Source organism: Wyeomyia smithii, chromosome 3 (genome assembly GCF_029784165.1).
Source record: "Wyeomyia smithii strain HCP4-BCI-WySm-NY-G18 chromosome 3, ASM2978416v1, whole genome shotgun sequence".
Classification (NCBI taxonomy): Eukaryota; Metazoa; Arthropoda; class Insecta; order Diptera; family Culicidae; genus Wyeomyia; species Wyeomyia smithii.
In genome coordinates this window covers 110,241,705-110,266,164 of record NC_073696.1, presented here as the reverse complement: position 1 = coordinate 110,266,164, position 24,460 = coordinate 110,241,705, and the positions used below count along the sequence as shown (strand labels likewise).

The following is a 24,460-nucleotide window of genomic DNA, read 5'->3' as shown; positions in this document are numbered from 1 at the left end:
TGCCCCATAAGACCCTATCGATTTTTTTTTGCAAACGGATTATTACTTTGCCTGTTATGTTTAAAAATCTGAAATCCAGCTATGAAAAGAAACATATTCAGAAGACTACTTGGACTCACTCACTGATGAATTACGATTGAACACGTGGTTTCAAAGTTTGGTTACCCTATACGTTCCCTTTTCATTTGATTGTAATCAAACTTGAGCAACCGTTATGTATTAAATTGTTAAAACAACGAAAGTCTATTATCTCAAGTATTACACGACTTATTTGAACTTAACTAGAGTCATACAAACGAGTCATATCTCAAACTTACAAATAACAAATTTCATAACAATTTTATATGCTATTCAAAAGTTTTGGAAAGAGAAGAAATTCAAAGACAATTGAACACTATACGTGCTTTGATCTATAAATATGTCATCAACGTTCCCGGTTTCGCTCGTGATTAAATTGTTCGAAATTAAGAGTAATTTCTTTTATTTCGCTATTTCTTATGCACTAACATTACGTCAAATTTCATATTTTATACTTCAATTACAACATCAATATTTTAGAACCCAAAGAGTGAATATAAATATCATTATTGGATTCAATCATTTATGTAAATCTATTTTTACAAATCATAAGTTTCAATGAGAAAGGCTGAGTCTGACCGCTAGGTGGATTAATTTAGGTTTTTTTTATAAAAACTACGAAAGTTTTCCTGAGCAACGAAACCGGCCATGGAGTAATCAGGAAAAAAATTTATATTTGAGCAATTCTCGCCCACTAGTGACATGAGGTCTTTCAAAAAAGATATTTTTATGTCTAAATGATTGAAAGTAGCGGAAAAATGAGAAAACCACTTTGGTTAGGTCATATTGATGGACCCCTCGGGCACAAATCGGTTAAACGGTTTTTACAAAAATTGATTTTTGAGCAATTCTTGACCTTTTTATTGATTAATTCCTCTTGAATTTGTCTTTGAACCCCCTGCAACCAACACATCGTTCGTCCAATATCAAATCAACGCAATATACTGAGCCTGTGGTGTGCGTATGATGTGGACAGTCAGTATTCCTAGTTCACAGATAGTAAGTGCACCCACGCAACGTAATTTTAGAATAGCCTTTAATCAATTGGCTAAATTTCAGGCGGGGGTCTAGCGTGGTTGGTAACGTCTCCACCAACCACGCTTGACGCCTGGGTTCGAATTCCAACGCCGACATAGGTGTCGATGGTTGTGGGGTGGCGTGATCCACTCACAACCAACCCAACTGGTCTAGATTCAATCCTAGCCGACACCGGGAGATTTTCTGAGGCGAAAAATCTCTGGGATCACGCCTTCCATCGCATGAGGAAGTAAAGCCGTTGGCGCCGGTCCGTTAATTACCGGGTCGTGAGTTAGGGTCCCGCCTTCCTGGGCGTCGGTGATTGGCACAACAACAGTGGCAGGTAAATGTTTTTAATGGTAACAAATATGTTCCATAATAGACCTCAGACAACATTTCGGATTGTAAGATGGCAACTTCCGGTTACTGGAAAACAGCCGAAAATGGCCGATTTCCACCCAATATAATAATATCCGGATCTAGATTAATACACAGGAGCTAAAATCGACCACAGATAGCATTTTAAATTCTAAGATGGCGACTTCCGGTTTCTGAAAACAGCAGAAAATGACCAAATACCACCCAATATGAGTTTTTCTTTAACCAGTATGCCGTTCAAAATCCAGAAATTGTCTCCAAATGCCATTATGAAATCCAAAATGGCGACTTCCGGTGTCGGAAAAACAGCAGCAAATGACCAAATACCACCCAATATGGGTATTTCCGGAACCGTAATGATGCTCTGGAGCCACAATTCGACTTCAGACAACATTTTGAGTTGTAAGATGGCAACTTCCGGTTTCTGGAAAACAGCCTGAAATGGACGATTCCCACTAAATATTAGTATTTCTGGAACCAGAAAGATGCACAGAAGCTAAAAATTGATCACAGACACAATCTTGAATTTTGAGATAGTGACTTCCGGTGTCTGGCAAACACCTGGAAATGACCAAATACCATTCAATATGAATGTTTTCGAAACCAGAATCACGCTCAGATGACAGAAATTGATTTCACAGGCAATTTTAAAGTCCAAAATGACGACTTTTGGCTTCTGAAAAACTGTCCAAAGTGACCAAATATCACCCAATATGCGTTTTTCATTAACCAGTATCCTAAATACCATTTTGAAATCCAAGATGACGACTACCGGTTCGTGAAAAACAGCCTAAAATAAATAAATACTATCCAATATGAGTATCTATGGAACCAGAATGATGCAAGTAGCTATTAATTGACCTCAGGCACCATTTTGAATTGCTAAATGGCAACTTATAGGCAACAGTCGGAAATGACCGAATAATACTCAATATGGATATTGCCGGTGTCAGATTGATGCCAGAAAGTCTGCTGATAATGACAGAATACCACCCAATATGAATATATTCAGAATTAAGGCGATGTACAGAAGCCAAAAGACGAGGATGTTGTCATTTCGAAAAAAACTAATCATTTCAAACGATTTGTTATTTGACTTTGATCATATCCTATGGCCGATTCGTCGTGCATTTGCAGACTTCAAACAAACCGCAAGGAATCAATGAACTTGGAACGTTCAAATAGTACGACACCACATTTAAATTATGTTAAGGCCACATATATCGATCAAAGCAGGTATAGTTTTGAATAATCTTTAAATTTCTCTTCTTTCCATAACTTTTGAGCCACATATCATATTGTTATGAAGTTTGTTATTTGTAAGTTTGAGAGATGACTCGTTCGTATGACACTAGTTATGTTCAAATAAGTCATGTAATCTTTGAGATAATAGACTTTCGTTGTTTTATTAACAATTTAACACATAACGGTTGCTTAAGTTCGATTATAATCAAATGAAATGGGAACGTGTAGGGCACCCAAACTTTGAAACCACGTGTTCAATCATAATTCATCAGTTAACCCTTAACTAGCCCGCTCATCTGATAATAATAATCAAATCGGTTGTGTAGTTTCTGAGATAATGAAGTTTCGTGATTTTCACAAGTCGGCACATTACAAATGAAGTTATAGTTCGATTACAGTAAAATTCAATAGGGTCTTCTGAGGCAGCAAGACCATTCATTTGACACTAATTTTGTGGAAATCGGGTCGGCCATCTCTGAGAAAAGTGAGTGAGTCCAAGTAGTCTTCCTTTGCATAGCTGGATTTCACATTTTTAAACATAACAGGCAAAGTAATAGTCCAATTGCAAAACAAATCAATAGGGTCTTATGGAGCAATTTGACCTTCAATTTGACACTGATTTTATGAAAATCGGTCCAGCCATCTCTGAGAAACTTGAGTGAGATTAAACAGTCTTTAGAACACGTTTCTTTTCATAACTTTTGAACCACAAGTTAAATCTTTATGAAATTCAAAACTTAAAGGTTTTCTAGGTAGCCCGTTCTTTTGAGACCAATTTTGTTCAAATCGGTTGTGTAGTTTCTGAGATATTGATGTTTCATGATTTTCACATTTTTAAACATAACCTCTAAACTAAAAATCCGATTACAATAAAATTCAATAGGGTCTTATGGGGCAACAAGACCTTTCATTTGCAATTGATTTCATGAAAATCGGTCCAGCCATCTCTGAGAAAAGTGAGTGAGAATAAAAATCTGCACATACACACACACATACAGAAAATGCTCAGCTCGTCGAGCTGAGTCGAGTGATATATGCCATTCGGCCCTTTGGAGCACTTTTATACTTTCGGTTTCGCAAGTGATTGCTATACCTTTCTAGGAGAAAGGTAAAATTAAGAGCATGAATTTGGATTTTAGATTCATTTTTTGTCGACGTCCCCATGTGCATTGCACAGGTTGCACCTATAGACTTGTCGCCCCTGGTTATGAAGTTGTTATTTGTAAGTTTGAGAAATGACTCGTTTGTATGACACTAGTTATGTTCAAATAAGTCGTGCAATACTTGAGATAATAGACTTTCGTTGTTTTACAAATTAAAACATAACGGTTGCTTAAGTTTGATTACAATCAAATGAGAAGGTAACGTATAGGGCAGTCAAACTTTTAAACCACGTGTTCAATCATAATTCATCAGTTAACCCTTAACTAGCCCGCTCATCTGATATCAATATTGTTCAAATCGGTTGTGTAGTTTCTAAGATAATGAAGTTACGTGATTTTCACATTTCGATACATTACAGACGAAGTTACAGTCCGATTACAGCAAAAATCAATAGGGTGTTATGAAGCAGTTAAACCTTTTATTTGATACTAATTCTGTGGAAATCGGGTCAGCCATCTCTGAGAAATATGAGTGAGTCCAAGTAAGTTGTCTTGGAATATGTTTCTTTTCATAGCTGGATTTCACGTTTTTAAACATTACAGGCAAAGTAATAATCCGATTGCAAAATAAATAAATAGGGTCTTATGGGGCAACAAGACCTTCCATTTTACCATTGATTTTTTGAAAATCGGTCCAGCCATCTCTGAGAAACATGAGTGAGATTAAATAGTCTCCAGAACGCGTTTCTCTCCATAACTTCTGAACCACATGTTCAATCTCCATAAAATGCAAAAGTTAAGAGTTGTTTGGGTAGCTCGCTCATTTAAAACTAATTTTGTACAAATCGGTTGTATAGTTTCTGAGATATTGATGTTTCGTGATTTTTACATTTTGATACATAACCTCTAAACTAGAAATCAAATCACAATAAAATTCAATATGGTCTTATAGGGCAACTAGACCTTTCATTTGCAATTAATTTCATTGAAATCGGTTCAGCCATCTCTGAATCGAGTGAGATTGGGAGAGCGTTACACACACACACATGCAGAAAATGCTCAGTTCGTCGAACTGAGTCGAGTGATTAACGACATTCGGGCCTTTTGAGCACTTTTATACCTTTAGTTTTTGCAGTGAATGCTATACCTTTCTAGAATCCCGAGAAAGGCCGCAAACATTTAAATAGTACAATATCGAATTTAAATGATGTTGAGGCCACATATTTTGATCGTAGCTATAGTCTTAAACAGTCTGCGGGTTACGATTCTTTCTATTTATAACTTTCAAACCACATGTTTAAACTTTATGAAATTCATTGTTTAAGGGTTTAAAAGCCCATTAATTTGAATACAACTATGTTCATAGCTTCTGAGATATAAGAGCGTTTTTCACATTCTGACGCAGCGCCAAAACTAAAAGTTTGATTACAATGAAATTGGTTTGGTTGAATGAAATTACAATGAAATTGGTTTGGTTGACTGCATTCCGACCATTTCATCTTCGAAATACCGTAAGCCGGGGTGAGATTGTGCCATACAAAACCATTGTATGCCAGTCGTCCCATGGCGATCACAAGACCAATCCTTCTTAAATAGGTTTTCTCGAATACTAAACCAAGTGAGACTAATCTTCTGACTCGGAAGCGATGGCTGACAAGTCGTGGGTTGACTCACTCTCACTGGCACAATCTCACCCCGGCTTACGGTACTATTCTATACAATGTCGCTTTCAGAAATACACAATCTTCTAGGAATATCAAATCTATGATTGTTTATCTAATCAAGTTTTACAGGTTAATTAAAAAAACAACGATGATTCATTCTTTGTTTCAAAAGAATGGTTTTCTGGGAATTGGTATTTCCTGGATATCAGTTTTCAGGGATTTTTTTTGCCTTTCTCCTAGAAAGGTATAGCAATCACTTGCAAAACCGAAAGTATAAAAGTGCTCCAAAGGGCCGAATGGCATATATCACTCGACTCAGCTCGACGAGCTGAGCATTTTCTGTATGTGTGTGTGTATGTGTGTGTGTGTGTGTGTATGTGCAGAATTTTATTCTCACTCACTTTTCTCAGAGATGGCTGGACCGATATTCATAAAATCAATTGCAAATGAAAGGTCTTGTTGCCCCATAAGACCCTATTGAATTTTATTGTAATCGGATTTTAGTTTAGAGGTTATGTTTCAAAATGTAAAAATCATGAAACATCAATATCTCAGAAACTACACAACCGATTTTAACAAAATTGGGCTCGAAAGAACGGGCTACCTAGAAAACCCTTAAGTTTAGAATTTCATAAAGATTTAACTTGTGGCTCAAAAGTTATAAAAAGAAACGTGTTCTGAAGACTGTTTAATCTCACTCATGTTTCTCAGAAATGGCTGTACCGATTTCCATAAAATCAGTGTCAAATGGAAGGTCTAATTGCCCCATAAGACCCAATTGATTTGTTTTGCTATCGGACTATTACTTTGCCAGTTATGTTTAAAAATGTGAAATCCAGCTATGAAATGGAACATATTCCGAAGACTACTTGGACTCACTCACTTTTCTCAGAGATGGCCGACCCGATTTCCACAAAATTAGTGTCAAATGAATGGTCTAGCTGCCTCAGAAGACCCTATTGAATTTTACTGTAATCGAACTGTAACTTCATTTGTAACGTGCTGACTTGTGAAAATCACGAAACTTCATTATCTCAGAAACTACACAACCGATTTGATTATTATTGTCAGATAAGCTGGCTAGTTAAGGGTTAACTGATGAATTATGATTTAACACGTGGTTTCAAAGTTTGGCTGCCCTACACGTTCCCATTTCATTTGATTATAATCGAACTTAAGCAACCGTTATGTATTAAATTGTTAATAAAACAACGAAAGTCTATTATCTCAAAGATTACATGACTTATTTGAACATAACTAGTGTCATACGAACGAGTCATCTCTCAAACTTACAAATAACAAACTTCATAACAATTTGATATGTGGCTCAAAAGTTATGGAAAGAAGAGAAATTCAAAGACTATTTAAAACTATACCTGCTTTGATCGATATATGTGGCCTCAACATAATTTAAATGTGGTGTCGTACTATTTGAACGTTCCAAGTTCATTGATTCCTTGCGGTTTGTTTGAAGTCTGCAAATGCACGACGAATCTGCCATAGAATATGATCAAAGTCAAATAACAAATCGTTTGAAATGATTGGTTTTATCGAAATGACAGCATCCTCGTCTTTTGGCTTCTGTACATCGATTTAATTCTGAATACATTCGTATTGGGTGATATTCGGTCATTTTCAGCAAATTTTCTGGCATCAATCTGACACCGGAAATACTCATATTGGGAGGTATTTAGTTATTATGGTTGTTTTCCAGAAAATAACAGTGGTCGCCTTTAAATTCAAAATGGTGTCCAGGGTCAATGTTTGGTTTCTATGCATCATCACGTTTACGGAAATATCCATATTGAGTATAATTCGGTCATTTCCCACTGTTGCCTATAAGTTGCCATTTTGCAATTCAAAATGGTGCCTGAGGTCAATTGTTAGCTCCTTGCATCATTCTGGTTCCAGAGATACTCATATTGGATAGTATTTGTTTATATTAGGCTGTTTTTCACAAACCGGTAGTCGCCATCTTGGATTTCAAAATGGTATTTAGGATACTGGTTAAAGAAAAACTCATATTGGGTGATATTTAATCACTTTGGACTGTTTTTCAGAAGCCGAAAGTCGTCATTTTGGACTTAAAAATTGCCTGTGAAATCAAGTTGCCAGACAGCGGAAGTCACCATCTTAAAATTCAATTGTGTCTGTGATCAAGTTTTAGCTTCTGTGCATCTTTCTGGTTCCGGAGATACACATATTTAATGGGAATCGTCAATTTCAGGCTGTTTTCCGGAAACCGAAAGTTGCCATCTTACAATTCAAAATGTTGTCTGAAGTCGATTTGTGGCTCCAGTGCATCATTACGATTCCGGAAATAGCCATATTGGGTGGTATTTGGTTACTTTCCGCTGTTTTTCATAAACCGGAAGTCGCCATTTTGGATTTCATAATGGCATTTGGAGACAATTTCTGAATTTTGAACGTCATACTGGTTAAAGAAACACTCATATTGGGTGATATTTGGTCATTTTCAGCTGTTTTTCAGAAACAGGAAGTCGCCATCTTAGAATTCAAAATGTGTATCATTCTAGATCCGTATATTATTATATTGGGTGGAAATCGGCCATTTTTGGCTGTTTTCCATAAACCGGAAGTTTATAAAAATAAAATAAAATATAAGTTTATAAAAATAAAATAAAATTAAAAGTCTTGCAAAAATTCATTTTCTTGTATTTTCTAGTAAATAAATGCGTTTATGTTCTGAAACCAGGGAAACCTACATTGGTTACCGGAAAAAGCTAGAATTTGAATTAACACTGCTCTTTAACCTTTTCAAAGGAACAATATATTGGTTCAGCATAATCGTGGTTTTAAATCTTCTATACCTATAAAAATGCAGTCCGGTCTGTCTGTCTGTCTGATCCATATAGGTATATTTTTGATCAAGCATTCCAATGAACGTATGGTTTTTGCTGGAGAACCATGGACAAATTAAGAAAAACGTGTATTTTCCGAAATATTAATAATTTTTCGAGCTTAAGTTATAAATAACTCGAAAACGGATGCCTTTAGAATGTTTACTACCAAGAGCTTTTTGATTCAAAATGATTCTCTGCATCTTTCAAAATCATCAGAATACAAATATTTTGAAAAATGTTTGAATTAGAATTATCATAAAAAAATTAATCTACCATAAAAATTTTTTTTTCATTTCTCCATCCCGAACTTTTTTTTAAAAGTTGCGTTTCTTAAAAAAAAAAATAAAAAAAAAATCAATTTTTTTTTTAAATTGAAATTCGATGTTTATTTTTAAATAATTTTTTTCGTACAGTGGATATATTTTTTATGATGCATTTTCGATTCACTACAACTCATTCTCAGACAGTTTTTCTATACAACCAACGGTTTCTGGGCTACAATGCTTCGAATAAAACCTATGTCAAAAGGCATACGCCCTTTTAGAATGTAATTCATGGGTGTAAAAAATCTCTCCATCTGTGAAAAATGCTCAGTTTGCTAAGCCAAATACGTGTGCAAAATTTCATTCAAATCAAAAATGGTCGATATTCGACCATAGGTCATTTGGTGCGATCATGCTCTATAACCAAATTTGGCAAGTGAATGTTTTTAGGTGTAATAAATATATTCATAATGTTTCGACACCCTTCGTTCTTCTGGCATATCTCCAAATACCATTTCGAAATCTACAAATCGACCACAAATCGACCTCAGACAACATTTCGAATTGTAAGATGGCGACTTCCGGTGTCGTGAAAACAGCCGAAAATGACCAAATACCACCTCATATGGGTGTTTCATAAACCAGATTGACGCTCAGAGGCCAAAAATTGTCTCCTAATGCCATTTTATTTTGAAATTCAAGACGGTCTCTTCCGGTTTCTGAAAAACAGCGGCAAATGACCAAATACCATCCAATATGGGTATTTCCGGGATTGTTATGATGCACTGAAGCCACAAATCGACCTCAGACAACATTTTGAATTATAAGATGGTGACTTCCGGTGTCTGGAAAACAATCTATTTCCGGAATAGAGGTGATGTTTAAAAGCTAAAAGTCGAGGATGTTGTCATTCCGATAAAACCAATCATTTCAAATGTTATAAACAAATCGCAAGGAATCAATGAATTTGAAATGTTTAAAATTATTCAGTTGAACACTAAAATAGGCGAGACGAAGTTTGCCGGGTCAGCTAGTCAACGATAAAAAGTCAAAGACAACTGCTCTTCTTGTTTTCACTAATTTTTTGTCAAATTTAAATTTCCGTTCTTATTTATTCAATCACAATTTACAGTGCCTCCACAATCATGGGTCAGCTACAATTATGGGTCACTTTTACGCAAATACGTCTATTCTCACGAAACTGAACAATTTTCATTGGCAGTGGTATTTTTTATAACTCAATTGTAACCCTATTCATACGATTGAAATGATTTAATGTTGAAAATGTTACTAAAAACAATAATTCTGCTCGGTGCAATAAGTGAAGTGACTCATAATTGTAGTAATGTCACCTTTTGCGGTGCACAATTGTGGGTCAATCCATATTTGGCTATTTTTATTACTTTTGCGTGAGAATACATCACAACCTAATAAAATAACTTATTATCAAGCTTTTATAACAATAAAATAACTTTTTTTTGGATTTTTATGGTTTTATAAACTAAATGATCTTGAAGGCCAAAAGTGACCCATAATTGTGTCTTTTGCTATGCAAGTACTATTTTTCTTCTTAACCGATTTACACACATCAGCTGCAGTGAAACTATTTGTCGATCGAAAGTATACATCAGAACACAGAAATAGATAGTAAAACATTTTGGCAACACGTTGACTGACCCATAATGGTAGAGGGACTGTACAACATGATAGGCTCATTTAATTCGCAGTATTAAGGCCACTTTCTGGCAAGAGCCTTCAATTCCTAAAAGTTTTCAGCTTCCCGGGATTCGGGAAGTAAAAACTTTATTTCCTGTGTAATCTTTTCATTTCCCGACAAGTAAGAAAAATTGCACAAAGTTAAAGAGCTTTGATTTGTTTAATTTGTATTTCTTTTTGTTTTTTTTAAAGGGGGGATTTGTTAGTAGCTTAAGTATTTATGATAAATATTAGTAAATAATGAGTATGTGTGTCCAATCACAAATGGTGACTTCTCAACACTGTTAGAAATTTGTAATTTTAATTGTTAGGATTTGTTTGCTTTCGCAATTAGGACTTATCATTCGTAGGGATTTAAACCTACTTGTCAGAAAAGGGGAAGTAAACTTACAACTAACTTAATTGCTAACTTATTGGCTATAAAAAGAGCTTATCGTAGCAATTGGGGATTGCAACGATTTTTGTCGAAAATTGTTAATAATTTTATATGACATAGCTTCTAATGGTTCAACACCAGTAAGTCTATGTAATTCGAGTGTACCAAACCAAGGAGGACGCTTCAAAATCATTTTCAGAATTTTATTCTGAATCCTTTGGAGCGTTTTCTTCCTTGTTGAACAGCAACTTGACCAGATCGGTACAGCATAAAGCATTGCTGGTCTAAAAATTTGTTTGTAAATCAAAAGTTTGTTTTTTAAATAAAGTTTAGAATTCCTGTTAATGAGAGGATATAAACATCTCGTATATTTGATGCACTTGGCTTGTATACTCTCAATGTGCTCTTTGAAAATAAGTTTTTTATCATAAATTAGCCCCAAGTACTTAACCTTGTCGGACCAACTTAAAATAACCCCATTCATCTTGACAACGTGATTATTGTTTGGCTTGAGAAAAGAAGCCCTAGGCTTATGCGGAAAAATTATCATTTGAGTTTTAAAAGCATTGGGAGAGATTTTCCACTTTTGCAAGTAGGAAGAAAAAATATCTAAACTTTTCTGCAGTCGACTGCATATGACACGAAGACTTTTTCCTTTTACGGAAATGCTTGTGTCATCGCAGAACAATGACTTTGTGCATCCTGGAGGCAAATCAGGAAGATCTGAAGTGAATATGTTGTACAGGACTGGACCCAAGACTGAACCTTGAGGTACACCTGCTCTGACATGAAATCTATCAGATTTTGAATTCTGATAGGCAACCTGCACAGTTCGACCAGTAGGATAGTTTTTTAAAATTTTGATTAGGAAAATTGGAAAATTAAAAGTTTGCAATTTCGCAATCAAACCTTTATGCCAAACACTGTCGAATGCTTTTTCTATGTCTAAAAGAGCAGCTCCAGTGGAATAACCTTCAGATTTGTTAGCTCGTATCATATTAGTAACTCCGAGCAATTGATGAGTTGTGGAATGCCCATGGCGAAATCCAAACTGTTCATTTGCAAAAATTGAATTTTCGTTGATGTGTGACATCATTCTGTTAAGAATAATTCTCTCAAACAGTTTACTTATTGAAGAAAGCAAACTGATTGGTCGATAACTTGAAACTTCAGCTGGGTTCTTATCCGGTTTTAAAATGGGAGTAATTTTTGCATTTTTCCATAATTTGGGAAAATATGCAATTTTGAAGCAGCAATTGAAAATTTTCACTAAAAATTCCATTGTGCTCTCAGGGAGATGTTTGATTAGTATATTAAAGATTCCATCGTCACCAGGTGCTTTCATATTTTTGAAATTTTTAATAATTGATTTAATCTCATTTAAGTTAGTTTCAGTTATTTCTGCAGGTAAAAAATTCTGGGAAGAAATTAAATCAAATTGACGTGTGACTTCATTTTCAATTGGACTCACAAAATTCAAATTTGAGTTATGAACACTCTCAAACTGCTGAGCAAGTCTTTGAGCCTTTTGTTCATTGGATACAAGAAAACGTTCACCATCTTTTAAAACTGGAATAGGCTTTGAAGGTTTCTTAAGAATCTTCGACAGCTTCCAAAATGGTTTTGAATATGGTTCCATTTTTTCAACTTTAGTCTCAAAATTTTGATTTCTCAGAAGAGTAAATCTATGCTTAATCTCTTTCTGTAAATCTTTATAAATAGTTTTAAAAACAGGGTCACGAGAACGTTGATATTGACGTCTGCGGACATTTTTCAAACGAATTAGAAGTTGAAGATTTTCGTCAATTATTGATGATTCAAATTTCACTTGAGCCTTTGGAACAGAATAATTCCTGGCATCAACAATTGCACATTTTAATGCTTCCAAAGCGGAATCAATATTCACTTCGTTTTGCAAATCAAGCTCATTATTGAAATTTCTCTCAATATGAGTTTTGTAACTTTCCCAATTAGCCTTGTTATAATTAAAAACAGAGCTCATAGGGTTTAAAACTGATTCATGGGATAAAGAAAAAGTTATTGGAAGATGATCAGAATCAAAGTCAGCATGTGTGATCAAATCACTACATACATGACTTTGATCTGTTAGCACCAAATCAATTGTTGAAGGGTTTCTTACAGAAGAAAAGCATGTAGGACTATTCGAAGACAAAATAGAATAGTATCCTGAAGAACAATCATTGAATAAAATTTTGCCATTGGAATTACTTTGAGAATTATTCCATGAACGATGTTTAGCGTTAAAATCGCCGATTATGAAAAATTTCGAACGATTTCTGGTGAGTTTTTGTAAATCACCTTTAAAATAGTTTTTGAGCTCGCGTGTGCATTGAAATGGTAAATATGCTGCGGCAATAAATAAAATCCCAAGTTCAGTTCTTCAATTCCCAAAGTTTCAATAACTTTCGTCTCAAGATGGGAAAGAGCACGATGTTTGATTCGGCGATGAATAACAATTGCAACTCCACCGCCGGAACCCTGAATCCTATCATATCTATGAACCACGTAATTGGGATCATATTTTAATTTTATGTTAGGTTTCAAAAATGTTTCAGTAATAATTGCAATATGCACATTATTTACTGTTAAAAAATTAAAAAGCTCATTCTCATTGGCCTTCAATGAGCGAGCATTCCAATTTAATATTTTAATTGTTTTATTTAAAATCATTGCTAAATTTTAAATTAGAAACAATTTTAATAGTAAAATTTGTGCCTATTTGAATGGCTTCAAACATTGATTTTGCCTGCAACATGGCGTTCATAAGATCGAACATTGCCTGTTGCAAAAAAGAAAGTTTACCTGCCGTAATAGGCCCCAGGCAGTTGACATTAGAAAAAATATTTTCGGCAGCAATATTAGCTGGAGTAACAGGTGTACAATTATTTTCTAGCGTGTTTTGCTTACCCATATTAACGGTCATTTTCGAACTACCAACACTAGGCGGTATAATGTTCGAACTACCTGTAACCTGTGCATAAGTTAAACGGGTATGCAAAGGAGTAGGTAAACTATGCGTCACTGGTACGCTTGGAGAATTTTGTTTTGAAGTTGGTTTTAATTGAGAAATTGAATTTTGTTTACCTTGCCTTGCCTTAACAATTGCTAAACGGATTGGGCATTGATAAAAATTTGACATATGGTTGCCGTTACAATTCGCACAGCGAAAATTTTTACTCTCTTTCACAGGACATGTGTCCTTTTTGTGAGAAGAGTCTCCACAATTAAGACATTTTTGGTCCATGTTACAGAATTTGGAACCATGGCCATAACGTTGGCAAGTACGGCATTGGGTGATATGCTTTTCACCTCCGCCATACTTCATGTGCTTTGCATGTGCTTTTTCAAAAAATTTTAAGTTGTTAACCTCATTGCGGTTAAAATGAATTAAATAATTAACAAGGGAAATTCCAGTTCTCTGATTGTTTTCGCCTCGTGATTTTTGTTTCATTAGAATTACTTGGGTAGGGGCTATGCCAAGTAATTCTGTTAAGGTAAGTTTGATCTCATCAACGGTTTGATCGTTGGTGAGACCTTTCAAGACAACCTTGAACGGCTTGGCGTTCTTGGTGTCATATGTAAAAAATTTGTACATCTTGTCAGTTAAATACTGAACAAGACGATCACGACCCTTTACTGAGTCGGCTAATAAGCGGCATTCACCTCTACGGCCAATTTGATAGGTAACTTTAACGTCAGAAACAAACGTTGAAAGTTCCCTTTTGAATATATTAAATTCAGAAGAAATAGTTACCACAATAGGTGGAACTTTCTCCTTTTTTAAAGATTTTATATTTTGTATAGTTTCATTATTAATAACTTCCATTTCACCAGCTTCTTGCTCAGGCGAAATATCAAAAGGATTGTCACTACAGACACTCGAAGTGTCAGAAAGAGATGCCTCTCTTTTCCTCCCCGCAGCGATGCGAGGTTTCTTTTTCCGTCCAGCCATTTCAGGTGATACGAAAAAAGTTGAAACAAATGTTAAATTCAAAAGTAGGTAGTCTTGAGAAAGACTGATGGGAAATAACTTTCAGGTAATCTTTAAAAGACACACTGACAAAACACAAACTTTGAAGCTATAGGCAGTCAAAGACCAGTCCACAAGCAACCGAAAAAACGTCTGATCTGTAGGACAGTTCAAGACGCACTGAATTTGTATTTCAATTTTGTCATATCCAGGGGCGACTCGTGGCTGTTGAACCAACCTGTTCAACTGGAAGTTCTGAAAATCAGAGTTTGGGGAAGTAACTACAATTTTATCCGCGAATGAAAGCAAGTAATTCCTTTTGTTTCTATTTGAAAATAAAACTACAAAATAAGAAAATAAGAGCATGAATTTGGATTTTAGACTCATTTTTTGTCTGACGTCCCCATGTGCATTGCACAGGTTGCACCTATGGACGAGTCGCCCCTGGTCATATTGGAAAAAAGACTGGACACTGCTTCAATGATTCATGGAAATGCATTAAAACAAATAAAATGCGATTGATCAATTTTCGAAAATAAACTGAAAACATATTTCAATGTTGAAAAGCGGTAGCGATGACAGATAGTCATCCATAAACAGGAGCATTAGGTTGCCAATAAAAATTGGCTTTTCGAATTTCGTTTAGCGATAGGAGTCAAAAGTTACGTCCGCGCGTCCCTATGAAAAAATTGATGAAATTTTTGAATTCGAAAATTTTATTTTAAGGCAAAATGCCTTAGCAATGCATCAAAGATATCTCGACGTTTCATACATTTTTAAGGCATTTGGCATTCATATGCACCCTGATCGCTTTGAGGCTCCATTTCTTGAAGCTCGATTGAGCTCAAATGTTGCCTGGAGACTTTTTTCGAGAAGTGCAATTCCACAAAAAACGGGCAACCAATTCAATCGACCATTTTTGGTTCAGCTGAAACTGCATTGACGTTTTTATGGGCCAATGATCACTGTATTACTTTGCATAGACTTTTCTATGGTCCAAACGCTGTAGAAAATCCATTGGATATTTTCTTTTGAAAATTTGGAAAGAAGTAGTTTAGAGTGTATTGTTTACTTGTATTCTTATCGCTGAATGCACAGAATTTGAAGTTCACTTTCTAAAGAAGACGCGAGAACTCGTCCAAAGTCTTCCTCGAAGATGCCAAGCCATTATGGGCGCTGAAGACGAATGGATCTGCTACTAATGTATTATACAACGTAAGAGTAAGGTTGTTAGTGAATAATTTTTTTTTAGTTCTACGTGCAGGTGTGTTCATGAAGATTTCGGTGCAGGTAATCTCATCGTGTCAGCTGGGATTGAACCCAGGTGATCATTCTGGGCTGTCTCCAAAAATTGAGCCCTGAATAAAAGTGAAGCTTTGAATAAAAATTGGAAATATTACCAATTATCCTAAACTGTATGCCGATGCTGAAAGTTCTTTATTTGTTTAAATTATTTATGGGTAATCACAAACCTCAATACTGATAACAGACAAGGCTCTTGATGCTTTTTGAAATCGGTAGCATTGTTATCTTTCTTATCAAAGCCATGAACATTGACAGCTGTTTAAATAAGAATCGTTAAAAGCGGTCGCAGTTCGACACCTGTTATTACTACATTCCATTATCAGGAAATTTTCTGCCTCATTTCCAATTCACTTTTGGATGTATAATCTTAATGAAAAAAATGTTGGTTGCTCACAATTGCAAGACAATTGAAACAGATTATTGTAGATTTTGATACATGTTTTAAATTAGTCTTTTTCTTCTTTCGACTAAAAAACCCTTACCACTATGATTATAAGTTACATCATCGCAATGTCGGTTCATTACTCCGAATTGAAATATCCTGGCTTTTAATTTCCTTTCTCCTCCGCGGGGGAATTGTTTCCAGTGCTACAATATTATTCTCTCGCTAATCGCGGTGATTTGAGCACGAGAGGAGATTTCACAAGAAAGGGTAGTGGCAGCGATTGTTGGCGCTGAAAATTCACAGGCACTCCTGTCTTCCATCATCCTTCGAAGATCGAGGCAATATTTGGACGGTGCGCAAGTGCACGAGAAGAAACAGTTTCGCAAAGAAAATTTACCCTCATCGTTTCACGCTCCATTGCAATCCATTTTCCATTTGTTTCCAGTAAGTCTTAGGGTCTGCGGGTACTCGCGTAAATGGGGCTACCGGGTGCCGGTTTTCTTTTTTGTTTAACAAAATGGCATTAAGGATGCTCAGAAGCTGAAGGTTCTTTTGTAACTTTTTACTCTTCGGGAGATGCGGCCAGAGTGATATTGGGTTTTCATTTTCGTTTATTTGCTTCCGTTCCGTCTATCCGGCAGCAGCCTCAAGGGATGACAAGGTTCGAGTGTCGGTTGTAAAATTTTCATTTCTGTTTTCGCTTTTCACCTGCTTCGGCTTAGACTACAACATTTCAACTGTTGGGTGAGTGGGTAACCACGAGATTTTTATCTATTATTATATGTACTTGGTTTTCAATTTGCGTACATTCCACCGGTGCCTGTGAAACTTATTGCCGAAGGGGGAAAACTTGGCCATAGAAGACCACATCGGGTGGTTTATGTTGGATTGTAGGGACACGTAATTATAAGGTTTTTCACAGTGAGTTGAACACTAAAACCGGTGCAGAGTTAAACTAAATCAAATAGTATCCAAAATATGTTATTTTTAAAAATACAGTTTCATTAATAGTTAAGACCTGTTGAGTAAGACATCTAAAGATAACGAATAAGGTAATAAAAACAAATCTTGGGAAATTTTTCAAATGCGTACAGCCTCCTGTTAGTAGCAAATTGACAAATATGTGGAATGAACTGTCAGCTCTAATGCGCCTTCATAAAATCGGCGGAAGAAACAGCTAGAGAAAAAATTGGACCACATTCATTTACACCATTGTGTTTGTTTATGTTTTTACGGGTAATCAAATCGTGCTAAATATAGTGATATATAAGGCACTTATCTATTTCATTTTGATATGATAACAAACCTTAGCTTGGAATAAAAATAGAATGAGATTGTACTTTAAAATATCACTTCACAATTATGGTTCGTCATATTGAGAATTACGGAACCAGAAATGCCGGAAGAGGTTTTCTCAGTACTACTGTTCAGATTTTTTGTTATATCTTACCACTGGCTTGATCTGTATGATTATGGTTTCCTTGGGTATGATATAGCATGGAATGGGGCGAAATTGATTACCCTAAAATTTGTGTTAAAAGGTAGTACTAATAAAATAATATTTATTTGCCTACTCTAGATAATGTTCACGCTTTCTCAAATACAACTTTCATGAGATTCATGTACCTGTCAAAGTTTCTCGAATTTCTCTATCCTTGTCAAAACTCAATAGTATTTGATCGAACAAGTTCTAAAAAAGCCAAAAATTTATAGAATTCGCTTAAAGTGAACTAAATTTTAAGTAGACTACTAAACTTGGGGAACCGAATAAATTTGATAAAGCTTCTAAAAATATAATTCAAAAAGTTCACCCGATTTCTTACTTGATTTATTAATTTTTTTCAGTAAAACAAGTCAAAACAATCAGAAATGCTAACGTTGCATTTATCATCGAGGTTTTCATGAAAAAAATGGGAAGTGAGTGAATAAATTCCATAAGGTAATTCAAAGAATTCAAATAATTTCTAATACAATAAATAATCTTCAACAAACTCTGATGACAAATGGTGCACTATGCTGCGAAGTTGTTTTTCTATCCAATAGACCAACCTTGATCCATCTAGTTGTAAAATTAATGGCTATACTTTACAACAAAAGACAACACAAAAACTTAGGACCACTTTCACTCTTTCACTAACCAGTGTAAATACCGCTTGCTTGAAGTTTTAGGCACTAACCACATGAAACTCAAGTTCATGTGCCCAGTATGTATTTCGATTTGATGTTTATACATGTACTTTTCAGTAATCAACATCCCCAAAGAAACCTTTGTTCACAAAAAAGCACCACTTTATCGGTTTCCTTTCCTTCATTTTCAGACGTACTAATTGCGTCCCGTCAAGATGCGAACAGATGCAGTCGTCTACTTCATTAAACCGGCCCAGCATCCAGTGACAGCAGCAGCAACCTCAGCGACAACGTCCATCACCCGTTTACGGTCGTGGTTTGCGGCAATGCCACGGTGGCAGCAAAACTGCAGCCGCCTGCCGCAGTTGTAATAACGGTAGTAGGAGATTGTGCATCGATTTCATTTTTCCTTTTGTTTCGTATTCCTCCACTTCAGGAAACTAGAGCAGATTTTACTCCCTTTCCGCAACTTCCTGACAACTCCGTCAACCCCACAGAAAAAAAAACCTTCCCCCAAGTCCATTCACGGATGCAGCTCGCGATATATGGAATCGTAGTTGAAGTGAAACGGAAGAAAAAAAATCCAAGAAGAATCAATCCTGCTCTGCCAAACGTAGTTGAAGTTTGAGTACATTACGGGTATACGCAAAGGGGCAGTCTCAGCAATAGCATCGCAATAGGATTTCTCAACTCTTGTTAAGCTGCAAAACAAACAATCACAAACTCTTCCAGTGGGCTACCGCTCTGAAGTGAAGCGCGCAGAGTGTAGTATGATAATCAAAAAAACGGAAAGACTCACTTTCCGTTGTAATATATAGTGCAGGATGAGCAATGAAAAGCAGTAGAAACCTGTACCCGTATAATTCAGCTGTAGCAGGTGGTATAACGTTTACGGGTGCAACTAGTTCTGGTGCAGGAACAGGAGGAGCCGGAATCAGTTTGTCAGGACCGTCGATTGGATCGTCTTCATCGTTGTTGTTGTCGTCGTCGTCGTCGTCGTCCTTATCTTCTGCGTTTCTGCAGTCGACGGGAGGCGGACGAGTTGATTTGGATATGAAAAAATCGCAGAAACCAAGGTAGGTAGTAAGCGAGTGTGTGTGTGTGTGTGTGTGTGCGAGGGGGGATGGGTGACGATGTTTTTTGTCTGATTATAAAAGGTATTGATTTTTTGGTTGTAACGAATGTGCTGGAAAGAGTGCTTCGGATAATTTTCCTGGATTTTGATTGTTGGATCCCAGTTGGGGAAGTGAATAATTTTTCGCAAAAAAACGAATGCTTGCATTTATTTTCTAATATGCGATTGATGATGCTTGGTTCTTGTTTAACCCATTAGTCAGCAGCAATGAACCGTCGTTATAATGAATCACCACCACTTGCGCATCGGTACGACGCTGTCCATCTCGAATACAGTCACGTGCCTTATGACCGCAACTGTTTTGATTTAGGCAAACTTTTTAAAGATTGAAGCAAGAGAGCAGATATGTTCGTTGAAGAAGCTAGAATGTTCCGAACCGACACAACATAAATTTTACTCTATTTTCCACTTCACAGTCCTCCGGTTTCGTTTCAAATTCGATAAATATTCCTAGGCGGGCCCCTCGGCGATGTTGTGCTGTGCAATCTGACGGCAGTCGGTAGCTTCTTTGTACGAGTGTCTGATGTTTTGCCGTAGTAGTTATTGTTGTTTCTGTTAATATGACGATGAGCGGTGCGAGAGGTAGAAAAAAAATGAAAGTGAGCACTTCGTGTTGCCGTAGTTGTGAGTGTACTTTTTGTAAATGCAATCGCGCTCTTCGGTACCTTTTTTTTCACGCCTTGTGCGTTCCTCCGATGCATCTCTTTGGTTGCGATACGAGCAGAATGGGTCTGATATTGGAGTTAGATGCGTAATGTTAGCTAGAGAAGAAGGTGTACATGCAATCCACAGTGCAGACATGTCAGTGTACTATGCACAACAACTATAGTGTTGCATGTGATGTAGAAGCACCAGCGCCATTCTCGTAATCCATACAGTGGAGCAGTGAATGAACGATTCGAGGCAGCTGCACTTTGAACAGTTGGTTGGGATGTCCCAGCTAGTCGTTGCACGTTGTTTTCGATACATACAACTGACGTTACGTGCTGTCTGCCATGTGTCACTACCATGGGTGTTGTGATGGCGGTATACAGTGCGAGAAATTTTCATAATATTAGTTAGTTTACCACTGCTGATCAATTGCCCGTGTTCTACGAAGACCAACCCTTTTATTTATTTTTTTTTCTTTTATAGAATAAGATGCTACAATGTCAACATGAATTGTTATGCAATGAATAGAATATGTCATTTTAAATTAATGTTTTTCTCAACCTTGGGAAACATTGCTTTTGTTAAAGCTGTTTTTCATGGTTGTTACCAGAAACGGAAACGGATTTCGTAGTAAACAACAAAAGGATCAGGCTCGATTATTATTTCAAAACCTTATTGATAATTTGATGATTGTAAGTGCTTCGCCGAGTAAAAGATATGAAAAGCTGACTGAGAAAAATCTTCTGTTTCTAGGTTGGTTCCTGTTTTGACGTTGGAATACGTCTTTGTTTTTTAAACTGCATTCTGTAAAATTGAACAAAAATTGATAAACGTTCCGTCCGATTTCAAATGTTAATAACAGCATAACCACAGGATAGATAACAATATCCAATGTGTTTTTGGAAAGATAAAATTTTGGACAATTTTATAATACGCTAGTTATTATTATTATGCTGCGAGGTCTGTGTATAATAAAACAGAAGGTTGAGTTCCGAATCGGAATGTAGCACCAAGGAAAAAATACTACAAGGTCTACAGCCCTAGGGGTTGTATGAAATGGTGACGTAGGACTAAATGTATATATTATATGCTGCGATAAACTGTTCATAGGCAACACTACCCTTTATATTTGAGCCGTTGCGGAACAGAGTGGTCTAAAGACCATTTTTTTCGAAAATGAGTTTTTGCATAAACCGCATCTACTCAAGAAGCTGAAGTTGGGAGATTAAGAAAATTTCGGAAAATCGAATTTTAAAGCAGATTTATTCCGTGTTGAAAATTCGTCCAAAACAGAATGGCCGTTTTGTTTCGGAACAGAGTGGTCTATGTACATAAATCGATGTAATACTATCATGTAACACGTAACATGTATCATATTACATGTGATAAGGAACATGCCACTTGTTTTGTACATGTCACACGTGATATGTAACATGTTACACGTAATGTGAGACAAAAAATGTAACATGTAAAATATTATGTAATATGTAATATCTTGTGTTACATGTAATGTAACACGTGACATCTTACATGTGACATGCTATCTGTATCATATAACATGTGACACTAGCCATTTTATACGATTTACCGTCATTTTCTTTGTCATTTACCAGGTTTGTGTACATAGACTACTCTGTTCCGAAACGATTCGAAGATTCCAGTGAATATATATGAAGTCAGAGTGGTCTATGTACATTGGTGAGATAAAATCACCGATTTCGCAAAGAAACTGTTAATTTTATGTATCTCAATGTTAAACCACTTCATAACCTTTTTATTAGAACATTGTGTTTGAAAGAATCCGTTGAACAAAATTTTATTCAGAGATTTTTCGAAAATTGCTTCTCCTGAACAATTTGCTCGATGGCACATAGACCACTCTGGTTCGCAACGGCTCATTTGATGGTCGTTATTGTAAAACTAACGATGCATGAATACATAAAAATTTTACACTAGTAGTAGTTGCGAAAATTTTCATAACTCTTATCTTCAAGCATCTATAGTTCTGAAAAGAACCGATTCCATAATCTTGAGTATGAAATTCGTGCTACGCTGATGATCGCATAACCGGTAGCATTGAATATTTTGCTTGACCGCGCATAATAAAGTTTGCTTTCTGCTGTGCCCTCCAGTAGCTGTGCCAGCAAAATATCCTGCAGCGTACGATGGTAACTGTTGCTGCCGTATGCAAAATAAAGGTAACATGCTCCGCAGTGCCTGGAAGTTGACTCGTATGCAGCTCTCGTTTCTCAGTGTCGCGTACCTCTAACAGCTATACTCCACTCGCTATTGTGTGACAAACTAGACTGAAGCTGAGTTTTCTTCACGCAGTCTTTTGTATCGAGTTCAGCGTAGATATTTGCCATGAGGGCGTGGCCACGCAGCTTCGAGAAAGACAAACGGAACAAAACACTGTTGAGTCAAAATATGTAGGCAGTGGAATTTATTCCGTCCGTGTTATTGTTATCCGTGCTCGGGAAGCAAGCGAGTAGCTAGGAAAATGTATGGGAGAGCTTGATCTTGGAACTTTTCACCTTTTTTCACCATTAAGCAGTAAAGCAACAATGTTAAACATTCTATCCACCGACATATAAATGACTAAGATGCATTAAGTCGTTCGCTTGCTATAATCGTTCCAAATCTGACGCAACATTTGCCAGATTAATTTTCTATTTCACAAAATCTAGTATAGAGAACAAAGACGTAATCCTACGTCAAAAAAAACTAAGATTCATTCAGAATCTTTGTTTACATTTCAACATTGTTAGATCATATCAGATTTATTATGATAACGTAAATTTTGTTGAATTTGGTTTTTGTTGAATTTTTGTTGCTGCTTCTTCAACATCAACGATATGCTTGAGCCGTATCAAATAAGTGTTGTCTGCAGAAAAAAACACTACAGGCACGAGCGCTTATAGTACACGAAATTCTTTCGAGTGTTGAATATATATCTAAAAAAAATTAAGGGGAGGCTGAGTATAAGTCACTGAACAAATGAATAGATTCTGTCTGCGAACTCTGTTACCTTTGTAACTAAAAATCTCTCTAACCACCATTTTATACAATCTTAGGGCTGTATAACTTGTAGTATTTATCAAACACGGCGTGGAGCACTTCCAAAAGCTTCGCGGGGCACCAACAAATTGGGAACTCCTGCTCTAGATATTCTTGTTTGATGCAGTTTGAGAGTATGGTGATTGTTGTAGCAGATGCTATCTCCTTTTTTCCGTATCCAGATGAAAGATGGATGTGATTTCGTGGCCAAAGTTTGGCCGCCAGACGTGTTCCTTAACTTGATAGTTATAGTTTTGTAACACGTAAGTCATTATTATTACTTTATTGTTTAGTAGTGAAAATTGATGAAAAGTTTCAATGTTGGATTTCCACGAACAATGAATCAATCACGTGCGAGCATATCTGGCATAGACTTCAGAGTAGACACCAATTGCCTGCTTTGATATCTAAATCAGTAGTTCTCAACCTTTTTGGCTCCGCGGCTCTTTTTGCTAAAGACAAAGAGCTCCACGGTCCCCTTTGCGAAGCACAGAGCGCTTCGCGGTCCCCCGAAACAATTTCAGATGCAAAAAAAGCAGAGCCTTGGTGCTACATTCCGTATCGGAATTCGACCTTCTGTTTTACGAACACAGACTTCGAAGCCGACTGTGAAGTGTACAGGACAATTGGGGGGCTAGCGCTACGATCCTACTGACACTAACAGTCTCTCTCTAGCTGGGACTCGAACATACGACGACGGGCCAGCATCGTACCTCGAGACCAGTTGGGAGATCTTCAGATGCAAGTTTCGCAATACGAGGGTACGTTTTTCAGTCTTATATCGTCTTGCAAGTCTAATTTGTTCCTCGTCGCGGTCCTAATACGCAGAAGAATTAAAAAGCCGCTCTCACAGAGATATCTAGAATGGAATTTAATCACTTGTCAAATTTACCAAGAACCAAGCTTCGAGTAGTGGATGACTTTCACGCGCGCCGCTCGCATAGATTCACGGTGTTTGACAAGAAAGATACTTATCGTTCAACTTCGTAATAAGTTAACTTCGCACGCAACACTGCTCGATTGCGTCACTTACCACGGTGATACAACTCTTCCTTTCGGTTGCAGTCCTGGAGATGCAAAAGTAAACTCGGTCTCCGACAACAAC

General features: G+C 36.5%; 1 protein-coding gene across 3 annotated transcripts in view; it reads left to right on the top strand.

Moving 5' to 3' along the window:
* LOC129726552 (AF4/FMR2 family member lilli) overlaps window positions 1-24,460 on the top strand; it is a 183,494-nt gene that overhangs the window by 34,115 nt on the left and 124,919 nt on the right. For all 3 annotated transcript variants that reach the window (XR_008728357.1, XM_055683403.1, XM_055683402.1), the window contains exon 3: window positions 18,704-19,588. Coding sequence is in view for 2 of the 3 variants with exons in the window: in XM_055683403.1 (XP_055539378.1) it covers window positions 19,344-19,588 (245 nt within the window). In the remaining variant the exon portion in view is untranslated. The remainder of the gene's footprint in view (window positions 1-18,703; window positions 19,589-24,460) is intronic.